The 12,871-nt window shown below is 36.3% G+C and overlaps 1 protein-coding gene across 1 annotated transcript in view; it reads left to right on the top strand.

Moving 5' to 3' along the window:
• Positions 1-2,498: 2,498 nt before the first annotated feature.
• LOC108755537 (sodium channel protein 60E-like) overlaps positions 2,499-12,871 on the top strand; it is a 90,687-nt gene continuing 80,314 nt past the window's right edge. Inside the window, exon 1 of the mRNA XM_018498600.1 lies at positions 2,499-3,902. Within this exon, the coding sequence (XP_018354102.1) occupies positions 2,499-3,902 (1,404 nt within the window). The remainder of the gene's footprint in view (positions 3,903-12,871) is intronic.

The raw sequence follows: 12,871 nt of genomic DNA, 5'->3' as shown, positions 1-12,871 counted from the left end.
GTACCCCCCACGACTATTGCCGCCGTCGCCGCTGCCGCCGCCGCCGCCACCACTACCACCACCACCACCACTACCACCACCACCACCACTACCACCACCACTACCACCACCACCATCACCACCACCACCACTACCACCACCACCAAATTGTCATAAGCACCAACAACAGCGACCACTAACACCATCAGCATTTCCGCGACCGGCCCTCGCCACCACCACCGTCCTCTCACCGCGATTCTCGCGTGTGTGCCTCGAGATCCCATACCGTTATATGTATACGTATATAACGCGGCTACGCCAACGAAGATTCCGCGCGGCCGACGGCGTTCTCCGTGCGGCTCGGGGTGGTTCGATACACGCGCGCGCGCACGATACCGATGGGGGTTCGGTGCCGACAGTGCCGCCACAGCTCTCGGAAGAGACGCCCGTGATTTTGCACCCCCGCTCGAGCAGAATTTACCTGAACTATACGACGAGGGTGCACCACGGCTCTCTCTTTTTCTTTCTCTCTCTCTCTCTCTTTCTCTCTCTCTTTCCTTCTGTCTCTGTCCCTCTATCTTCCTCCCGCTTGAGCCTTCCTTTTTTTTCTCTCTATCTTTCTCCCGCTCAAACGTCTTCTCTTTTTACCGCGGGCTGTTCCTCTTTCTCGCTTCCGGCTTTTCTCTTCGTTTTTCGCTGTCGTCGTACTCCTCGCCCTCGACTGTACTATTCGCGACGCGACGACTGCCGTACCTCGCCGGATGACGGATGACGAGTGAGTGCTGACTGTGGGGGATACCGCGGAGTCAACCGCGTTCGGTCTCGCCGTCAATCTCGACGCCTCGTGGTGGTGGGTGCTGGTAATGATAGTGGTACGCTGATACGAGCCGACCACGCTGTTTCGCGAGAACCGCGATTGTGTGTGGGCGGATGCGCCTTTCCCCTCCATCCTCACTCCCGCCAGTGCATACCTCGAACGTACAACCTGGCTAATCGCGTCCTGGCCGCTTAGTCACCGACGATTCGTCCTCGGGGTCCTTTTTGCACGATCCCGCCGGAACGCGAGCGAACATTCAGAGGGTCGGGGTGATTGACCGGCAGGCGACGACGCTTCGTGTGTTTCCGACGTGCACTTATCCAAATTTCACAATCGCGCGAAAGCTGAAGTCAACCCGGAAGTCTGTGAATGACCAAGGAATAAGGAGCGATTGCGCGTTTCTGTGTGCACTTTCAAACCGTTCGTTAATCAAGCTATCGATCGAGGACTGCGATCGACTCGCGGAACGTCCTCGTGCGACACACGCTGCAGTACGATTTACATGACGGTTTACGTGCCTACAGTGACGTGGTTGATGATCGATGACGACGCGAGTCGCGAGGGCTCACGTGGTCGACTTTCACTCGCTCTACCGCACGCATATATTTATTAAATTCACCCGGACTGTCGGCGAAACGCGGAGTTCCAAGGGCTGGTAGACGCGACCGGTCGATCACTTATAGCAGGTAGTACCGTGACACTCGGTAGCTGGCAACATTCGAAATGAGTTATGTGCAGGCACGGACTCCTTGACCTCTTAAAGTCGCGACACGACACGAGGAGTATACCACGCAAGTGTATGTAAACCGCTCTCGACAATGCGGCCAGGCTAGGCTCATGAGCGACGGTATAACTCGAGAGACTTTTAGTGATCGAACCTTCTGTGATTTCGAGAGGCTTGTCATTCGGCTTGAACAGCATCATCGAATCGTGCCTTGCACGCGCTTTATCGCTGTCGCAAATTGTCGCGATCTGTCAAGATGACACGCGTTGTTGTTTCCAACAAGCGGGATCACTAGAAACTTTAAAGTGCTGGAAGTAGCAGATTGCGAGAAACTGAGAAGTCTGTCACCATCCATCATACGCGAATACTCTCTAGTATTTTCCGCTACTGGCCATCAATAATAAAGTGTACCGGATATTATCTACTTATCTGTAATCTTAGCGCCCTAAGATATCGGAAACATAAACCATCGCGTAGTGCAATTTTGCAGTCTAGTGCATCGATATATAAATCTACGAGGCTATCTTTTGTATTGTGAACTCTCGGCCTCGATTCGCGAGGTTCAAGATGTAATAAAGTAGCACGATTTCTGTATTCAAAGGAATGTTTTTGAATGCAGATCTCACGAGTGTTAATTGATGAAAGTGAAATACAGTTTAAAAAAAAAGGTGTTTCACACGAGCTTTCGGTGAGCACTGCGGCAGAAGTTCAGCCAGCAGTTCCGAAATAGCCTAAATGCAATCGCAGTGATCGAAGCTTCGTATAAATGATGAGATAGGAGAAGACAAATCGACAACACGGAAACAGGCGGTGATATATCGTGTAATCCTTAACGCTTCAAAATCCTGCTGGTTGGTCGATCGATAATAGCGTGGCGGATATCGATCGGTGGTAATCAGGCATCAAGGTAATCTAGCGATAGTATGAGGTCGACGAAAGTAGTACAGGATCGAAAGGGATGATCGAGCAAAGGTCCCAATGACATCTCGGCGGGGCGGGAGCGAGGGGTATAAAAGTCCTCCCAGCCCTCCGAGCAGCGGTTCGGAGGACAATGGCTTTACGAACCGACCCCGCGTGGCCGGGCTCTATGTGAAGAACTTGAGCAGAGAGGAGTTGGATGAGTTGGCCAAGGAGGGAATTTATGGACCTACTGGGAATCCGAACGACCGACCCAGAGACGGCGGTAGCCAGAGAAGTCTCAATATTCTCGGAAGCAGCCGGGACTTGGACAGTCAGGATCATTTCAGAGGAGCGACTTCCAGAACACCTCAGCCACCCAGAAGATCTGGCATCGCAGTCAAACATCGAGAACCTGATGGTAGATTATCGGAGACTTTAGCGCGGAAGGATCATCATGGCTCGCTCCCGACGGAAAGGGATTGGTCGAGACGTCCGGAGGATCGTCCTGGGCAAACTTTGCCGGAAAGATCCGCTCGAGGATCTTCCGAGTTTCCTGTCGGCTGGAGAGAGTCGTTACGACCCAGTGTCAGTGCATCACCTAGAGAAAGTTCCATTGATGTGCGGATTACCGATGAAGATCTCAGGATGGCGACTGGGCAGCGCCATTTCAGGGAAGTCCCGAAGCGTCCTGAAGTACCCTCGCGTCGCGTCATCTCGTCGACGGGACCCAGTGAGGACCAGGGCCAATCACCGCCGCCATACGCGGGTCTAAGTCCACCTAAGTATACCGAATACGAGGAACCGAGCTCGCGAGCATCGAAGATTTGTCCCAAAACTGCAACGAGAGTCTACCAAGCCGATGACAAGGAACATACAAGTTCGCCATATGAATGTCCGAGCTCACCGTCGTTAAAAGAAGACAAGGAGTCTCTCTTTCCGCAAACGAATGCCAAGTCGCCAGATTCGCGCGCCGATACCGACAAAGCGGATGAAGTTACGAGTCCGTCAGGAACGGAAAAGTTAACCTCACCAGAATCCAAAAAGAGCGAATCACCGCCGATGAAGAGAATTGGTTCCAGGACGCAGGACAGCATGAGACTGCGGCCACCGTTGGCCGGAACCGCTGGCACTTCTGCTGATTCTGGCACCGGCGATTCCGGAAGCGCGGAGATCCAAGCGGACGTCGTGACACCGCAGACAGCGTCGAGTGACATTCTCGATACCAAGGAATCTAAGATCGAAAGCAGGTCATTCGGCGCGAGAACTCCCGGCAGCAAGGGCGGCAAACAAACAGTCAAGCCGTTCACGAAAGAGAGCAGACTGGAGAACAAGACTGTACAATTAGTGCGCGAGTATGGTTTTCAACCGAAGAAAAAGATGTCGGTGGAGGATGGCGCGGTCCTGCCAAACAAGTTCGAACCATTTCCGAACAATCTCTACGGCAGGCCGTTGGAAGAGATCGACAATTTTATCTACGATGAGGTGAGTTCACAATTTCGTCGCATATATCTTCATGTCTTCACCTTTTACTCGTCAAAATTCTACGAGATAACAGTCTACTTTTTAAATCATTTAATATGTAAAATATTTGCAACTTAGATTAATATAAAAAGTCACAACTGTCCAAAACCAATTTGATTCTATTTAAAATATATTATTAAACGTATTCGAAAATATACGAGAGAAATAAAACTTTATCATATATGGATAAAATTGGCATAAAATTGTTTTTAATTTTTATTGATATAAATATAATTTAAAAAAAGAAGGCAATAAAGGAGAATTTAAAGTGCTTTGAAAAATATTAGACTTTTGGAAAACATATTTAAATACAGTTACAAAGTACATAAAATATTATAAAAAATTATAAAAATTTTTTTTAAAACTTCTTTTTGTATCTTACCATTTTGCCTATATTCTTTAAATGTCAAATATAAAAGGTTGAAAGGTTTAAATTTCAAAAAAGACAAATATAAGAAGATACGTGTCTCTTAAATTTTTGTACGTTTAATAATATATTTTAAAGAGACTTTTAAAGAGACAATCCGACATATCCCTTGTGGAAGTTAATACTTTTTATAGATTAGAAAAATTGTATATATTGAACTTCAGCGAAACCAGAGCGCGATTTTAGTTAGGTATAACGGTTGCCAGCTTATCATAGTCATATCTTAAATTCACAAAGCCTCAGAGGGAAATGTTAAAGGACCACGCGACCGTTGGGGATCGTTATAACACGACGCTGCGATGCAATTTCAACGATCGCGTATTTCCAGTTTATATCGCCGAATATTGCCAAAGGCAAAGTGTAATCGAAAGCCGAATATCGGGCACGATTTTCGTTTCTGTAAATTAATTTCTTTAGCCGTAAAGCAAGTGGAACAAAAAAAGGAAAACAGTAGGTGACGGTAAAAAAGAAATATGAAAGAAGAGGAACGAATTTATCGGAGATGTGTGTACGTAAGTCCGCAAGGCAGACGAAAGGGACTTAAAATAGAAATGGAGCAAAGAATTGCGAGAGAGATAAGAATTCAAAAGAGGGTGAATGGTTGGAGAGTGGTTGGTAGTATCGAAAAAGTGGAGTGGCGAAAAGAGAGAAAGAGAGAAGACGATCGCCGAAAATACGAAATGAGAGGAAACGAGGAACAGAAAGAAGAAATTTTGGCGCGCGAAAAGGACGACGGAAAAGATTAGGCAAATTCGCGCGCGTGTATCCGTGTGCTACACATCTATTTATATTAAAAATCGATCGACTGCGACTATTCGTGACCTGTTCTCAAGTAAGGAACCCCTGTCGGATCTGCGGGAGATTATGTAGGTCACAACATGTCGAATTCCTTTAATTGCTCCCACTTCCAGTTTCTTTTCGCTGCTAGTAAGATTCTTATTTATTCAGAAAGAAAAGAATTTTGCAGTCTATATGATACCGAATATTCAAAATTTTATTAAACGACTTCCACAGAGAGGTTTTTCGACATATTTTATATTCAGACTTTTTACTGGACGCCAGTCAGCGAGAACGCTTCACGTTATTGAGATATTAAGCACGAAATATGAACGTATAAATAATAGTGGTATGCAATCTTTCACATATTCATAAATAGAAAAAAAAATGGTAAAAATTATATATATATATGTGTGTACACACATTAAATAATTTTATAATTATTGCAACTATAAAGTAGTATTCCATATGTGTACATTAGTTTATTATGTATAGTAATTCTATATATATGTAAAATATGCACAGTTATCTTTAGTTACTATCATAATATTTTTCTACGAGTGCACCGATACACATCTTAGTCCTTTGATCAAGCTCGATTAAATGACTATAATGATAACATGTGTATTGCAGTCTAACATTTATAATAAATAATTTTTAAAAGGGACGCGCGATATATACGAGTATATTCTATAAAGAGAGCAGCACTTACCTTTCGTGCAATGTCTGTATCCGAGAATACTTCGTCCTCTGTGTCATCCTGAAATCCTGTAGCGATCTGAAACAAAAAGAATTGTTAGATGGAGAAATTACAGTCCCTCATTTCACGCAGAATTTAGTGAATTATAAATGAAGAGCGCAATTTGTAAGTTCCTAGCTTAAAGGTTAAAAATACAGATTAACGAAAAAGAATCTGGTTATTCGTTTTTCTTGTTCTTTAAATTTTCAGCGAAACGTGAAAATTACCGGCAGGGAAAGAAACAAACCGTTATATTTTTCCTTGTGGTGATCTGAAAAGAGAAAACTTTCGCAATTTGTCTATTGGTATAACGTAAAAATCGTGTTAATGCAACTTCCATTACGCGCTTGATCGTAAATTGTAATAGAGTGTACTCGCGCGAGCGTACTGAATTTTATTTATGATGCTGAAGTAGCGGGTCAATAGCAGCATTAACGCGCAGCCAGAAAGAAAACCTCAAACTTTATTAATCTCATATTAAACTCCATTTACATAAAGCGTTTCGAATATATATTATTACCAAATATACGTATTCTTTTCATTTTTATTCCAAAATATAATGTCGATAATGTGCGTTAATTTTCTCAATGGAAAATTAATTCTTTTAAAAAGTATATTATTTCAAAATTCTCTTTTTTTTTCTAGAAGATACAAAATGTATTAAAAATTCCAACGTTAACTAAATACTTCCTAAAACGAGTTAAATAAAGCGAGAAAGATACGTAACTAAAGTAACAAATAATGTTTAATTTCTTTTTCTGTACAGGCTACTGCGTGCGAAATAAAATTCTTTGAGAATATTATAAAATCTCTTTTTACCTATAGCAAAGATAACTTCTCCAAAGAGATTTAATTACAACAGTTAATAAAAGATTTTGACATTGTAAACACTAAAAAATGTTTCTTTCAAGATTACAAACAGAATATTAAGAATTATATGTTGCGGCACATTTAATACAATTTCATAATTACATGTATTTTACCGCTCTCTCGTAAATCATCGTAACGGATACGTTTGTATATGCGTTTATTCACAATATTAGAGTTCAATGCCGACGTCAACGTCGGCCAAGAAGAAAAATCTCAAGCTCGTTAGGTTCTTTATGCAAGAGAGCAATGAATCTTTCTTGAACGACTGGCGTTCAAGTTATTATTGCTCTCCTTACGCTCCCTTTTTCAAAATGAAAAGAAACGATCGGAGTCATATTTCTCCCGTCGCAGCCAGAGCAAAAACTACTGGTCCACCTGGCGAGTTAATGTATCTTTAATATCGCGGGATCGAAAGAACGGAACGTTCGGCAAGAATGGGAAAGTATTATTTATTGGATGCAATGCTTCGCTACCTCTAACGAATTGTAGCGATCCCTATGGCGAGGAAAATTCTACTACGAGGTTTTTTTTTTAATCAATCGATATTATCATCATTATCACATTCTATCCCGACCGCTTCTCTATGAAGTATGATATACTAGCCTATAATTATGTTAATACTGCCATCAGCATCTTCCGCTTACGTTATAATGTTAAATAGCCCTATCGAAGCTAAAGGCAATCATATATTTATAAAAAAAACTCTAAAAAAAAAAAAAGAAACTTTCGCTTTAGATGTTTGCGTTTTACACAACAGCATAAAGGATGTATATAAATAAACGAAAAACATTTTATATAGAAATGAATAGATTCTAGAGAAAAAAAAAATCTTATTAAGCATTCAATTGTAAGTATTTTGTGACAGATGATTCTTGTGAGAGAAAAGAATAGAAATATGTGACATTACTGCCTGCTGTGTCAGTTTTGGGATCTACTTTGTCAGACGTTCAATTTTGTTTATCTTACGAAAAAATTAATTATTTCAAAATTGCAAACAAATATTACAAACTACTGTATTATCTAATAATAGAGAAAGACACTCTCTAATTTTATATTTATGTCTAAAGTTTTATTTTTAGCTTTTGTTTAAGAAGTATTATCAAGAAACAAAGCGGTATCTGCAATCCTCTTCTAATGTATTTAATATACAGCTATATTTAAATATTTTTTCTCTCTTCAAATTCTTTAGAGTGGAATCTCAGTAAAGAGTGAAAATTGAGCTAGTCTTGGAAAAAGAGTGGCTCAATTTTTAATCATTAAAGGTGAAATTTCACTCTTCAAAGTACAATTCACTCTGAAAATTATAGAGAGTTTATACAATATATAAAAATAAATGTAATAATACAAAGCCTTTTTGTACTGTTCATGTAGAATTTTAAGTGATTAAAATAATTAATAAAAACAGCCAAAATCGAGCAGTAATGGATGTTGTAAAATATAAGAGTAATAATCAAATTTATTATCTACAAGAGTTATAAAAATATGTTTCGACTCTATTTAGTTTTCATTAATTTAATAAAAAACATCAAATTGTAATAAGATAATAAGCAGAAAAACCTTGCGACATCTTATTATCTTATTACAATTTAGTATTTTCTACCAAACTGATAAAGTTTATAAGTAATGTCAAAACGTGCTTTCATTTTTATAACTCTCGCAAAGAATAAATTCGATTATTATTCTTATATTACAACATTCATTATTGTTCGATTTTGATCATTATTCTTTCTTTGCTTTAAATATTTACGAGTCATACATATCATTAATTAAAAATAATAAAATTGATATTATTGATTTCCCAAAACTTATAAATAATGGAACTTTTTAACTTTATATTTTTTTTCAGAAGTTAAAAATACATAAGAATCACATTTAGGTTTAGAAACAGAAACCTTGTAAATAAGTTTAATCATTTTATTTATTTGCGATATTTACAATGATAGATTCTTGAATAAAATTGTCAAATGCTTTAGATAAATGTATATATAATATATTGACCAAGATGAATTTAAAATAGTTTAAATAATAAAGGAAAGAATTCATACAGATTATTCGAGGGAAATAATTAATCACAGAATTTTTTTCTCTTAAAATGAGGAAAGAGATAGATAGCATAAAATGAACCGCTTTCTAAAACTTCCCTGACATTTCGATTACATTGAGTGCATCTCTTCAAAAGGAGACAAAAATTTTTCCAATTACGTATGATTGACAGAATACTGTTAATATAATTGTCGCAATCGTCTCGCAAAGAGAAACGAGATATTCTTCGTGAAACCAAGCTTTTAATATCTTGTCTTAGGCGCTTCGTAGGTGGATCACGTACGATATTTGATCCACAGCATTTTCATCATCTGCCTACTGTGTATATAAGCGAATTGACAATTCGGTAAGAAAGAAATACGGAAGAGCAAAAGAGCAGACAAGAATATATCGCCTCGTCTATCATGAAATCCAAGAACTCTACATTTCAGAACGAAAACGTAACCTATATTATAGTACGTAGTTAGTTCCGTTTTGCGATATTTACATATATTTATCATGATACTCGCAAACATTTCTGAAACAAATTTTGGATTAAAAAATAAAAATGTTCTTATTTATTTTTTATTTAATAAAGAAATAATTATTTAGAAAACTTTTTTCGTATGCTTTTACATGTTTTAGTCGCTGTTAATTATGTAGATGAAATTACATAGTTAAAATTAATTGTTATACAGTTAATTTTAATATAAAATTAATTAAACAGATTGCTCACCTTCCAATTAGTTTAAGCTAGACTTCATTATGATAAAGTTTCATTTGATACTTATAGTTACCGAGACATTTATAATGCCGCGAGTTAAAAGCTAATGTAGAGCAATGAAATGATGGCCTCCAGTAAAGAAGAAAAAAAAATAACTCAAAAATTGGCAAAGAATCTATACAGTCCTGTAGTATATAATTGTTAGGTCAAACTGTATATCGCTAATTAAAAACGCGGAAATTATTTAATAAAAATATATCGCGCAATTTTGTTTTATTGTTCCTTTTCGAACAAGAAAAGTTGCAGCAACCAATCTTTTCTTTCAGTGTGTATTTATCTTGAAAATCTGGATATTAAGTAATTTTCTTTATAATTTTTTTTATAATAAAGTCACTTACCCATAGATTTGTATACCGACACTCGTCAAGTTTAACAATCAGTGATAGTTCGAAATTGAATTAATGTCAAATAAGGTATCCCGCAACGCAGAATTGCGTAAAACATCGACAATAAGTTTAACATCAAGGCCATTCAAATTTACGAAAACTACGATACCCGTCGCCCATTTGCCCCGTCGCTACATTTAATTTCCACAAGACACGTGATCACGCGAGCTTCTTAGAGCAACCTCACCTTATAAACGGCAGCGAAATTCGTACAAGTTTCATGACGGCATATTGTTACAAAGAAAGTGGTTTGGTCATTTTATCTGTCCCTTTTTATCCCCATCTTGAAATACATGGCGCATGAAAGGGAAATATGTCGATTCTAGCGAACGATAAATCTTAGAGTCATTCGTTAACCGAAGCATTTGTCAGATATAAAGGCTGAAAAGAACTTATCAACTTTTGCTAATTGTGTAAGCGAAAATTCCAAGTTCCTTCTTATCGTCACATTCTTATACACATAAATGTTTTATTCGATATTTATTTAAATAAACAGTTTATAATTATCTATAATTAAAGTGATAGTAGAAATATAATTTAATTAAATAATAAATAATAGATTATTCCAAAATGATAAAAAATAATTAAATAAATTAATTTTGAGAACAATCATGAATTATTTCCTATGTAAAATTTTCTTCTATTTATTCGTTATATTTATTTTTTCTTTTGATAGTTAATGTATTAAGATTATAAGATTGTTAATTGATTTTTTCATTAAAATCCACAATTAGGAATAAAATAAATTAGAATATACTTGTGTACATATACATATATATATCACAATAATTATATTACTTGATTTTTAATCGATAATATATCTATACGTGAATAAATTTTAGAATTTAATTATTAATTATTAATTGTATATTATAATAGTATCATATTTATGTCACTGTAATAATTTCTCGGTGAAAATCAATAAAATTTTATGGTATGCTAAAGAGAAACGATAGGAATCTCTTTAATCTGGCTGAACTACGATAAAGTTAAACACGCGGTAATTTCTTTCTCCAGCGATAAACTATCGTTCATCATATTTCCGTTAATGTTAGATTAAATCACTTCAGCCGTATTTATCTTTGTCACAGATATTCTTTTCTTAGGTTCACTTGCAAGGTATATATTTCCAGATGTAACAATCCACAAAATGAATATCATCGGATCTCGAATAATTAAAGTAGGCCGCATTTCCGTTTAAATTAAAATTAATCGGCCGCAATGTGAACTTTGTTTCACATTGCGGTTAGTTGTTCATGACACCTGACATTTGTGAAGCTCGTCGTACATAAGCGAGCTCCAAATATCATTGCCTTGGGAAAAAAAGCATTATTATTTTATTCTTTGAATATTACGCGTTATTACATCGACCGATAACATTATAATATAATAGATCCATATTGTAAGGCATTTTATTTTTTTTGTTTCTACTTAAGATTATTTTCCAGTATATTAAAAACTTTACCATAATCTCATAAAATATTGCTTGAAAATTATGTATAAAAATTAATTATATATACATATATATAATTTATATAAATATTAATTATATATAAAATAATTAATTATTCAAACAATTATAAAAGTGTCAAAGGTTAAGATCGCAAACAGTAAGTTGATCTAATGTTTTTAGTTTTATACACAAATGTCACATACTTGTGCGATAACAAAAAGTACAAGATAGAATTTCTGGTCTACACAAAGTATCTCAAATTTACAAAAATAGTATGGATAAATCGCTAAATAATTATTCAAGAGTTCAGTTTAAACCACACTTCAAATAAACGAATAATCACATCGACTTAAAAGGTGTAAAAAGATGCATGTGGTGGTAATCGATTTTTAATTGCTGACTCATTGCGATTTTTACCAAAAAAACGACATTTGAATGCTACATGTGCTATCAAGATACATTATGTTGATTGGATTGCAATCGACTATGCGAGAGATAGATTATACAGGCGTTAGATTAGGATATTATATATCCAATTGTAATTTAAAATTAAAGAATTAAAAATGTAGATTTTAAAAACGTTCTTTTTAGCATTATATTTTAAGTATTAACATTGGAAATGATCTAAATCTATTGGTCAAAACATATGTGTATAAAACTAAAAATAGATCAACTTGCTGTTTGCGTTCTTAACCCTTTTATAATTATTTTTATACAATTGAGCAATAATTATATTGATTAATTTTAATGTTATTCAATTATTTTATTCCATTACATCCACAAACTTTCATATAATATATTTAACACTTTAGAAAGAATTTTCTGCAAAGTTTAAATTATAAAAATATATTTAACTGTAAATCAATAAGTATTCAAAGATTTCAGAAAGACCGTGTCAATTAATTTTACGAGAACTCTTCGTTGACAGAATGAGAACAATTTTCAGGATTTGCTAAACGTTTGCTGATTAATACCACAAACTGAAGAATGTTATGAATTAGTTAGATTTGCACTAAAAATCTATTATTTCATAATTTATATTAAGATCGTATTCAATTTTCAGAAATCGATAAATGGCACTTAAGATATTTTTAAGCACTTAGCGCAACGGCTATAAAGAAGTTCGACATTTTCGCCGCAAAATGCGTCGCCGATGATGCACAAAATTAGTAACGGAATTTATCACTAGCGCGGCATCTGCACGCGATACAAACTATCGATAACTTATCCACATGTCACGGCAAAGTGTGTCATAGGAATATGCGGTTAACGTGATAAAACGAAGTTGTAATTTCGTGACATTTCCCAAGTAACGCGATGTATGAATGGCATTCTCATAATTTTTATCAATGTCGGTCTAAAATATTTCATAAGCCTAATTTCTAAAGTTTTTGTTTTGAGCATAATTTTATTAACAATTGTGGCTAATAGATTAAAAGAGAAGTATTTCTCTACCTCCCTATTTCTCTTTT

Source organism: Trachymyrmex septentrionalis, unplaced genomic scaffold (genome assembly GCF_001594115.1).
Source record: "Trachymyrmex septentrionalis isolate Tsep2-gDNA-1 unplaced genomic scaffold, Tsep1.0 scaffold88, whole genome shotgun sequence".
Lineage (NCBI taxonomy): Eukaryota > Metazoa > Arthropoda > Insecta > Hymenoptera > Formicidae > Trachymyrmex > Trachymyrmex septentrionalis.
Note: the sequence above shows the minus strand (reverse complement) of the source record. Positions and strands in the feature narration are given on the sequence as shown.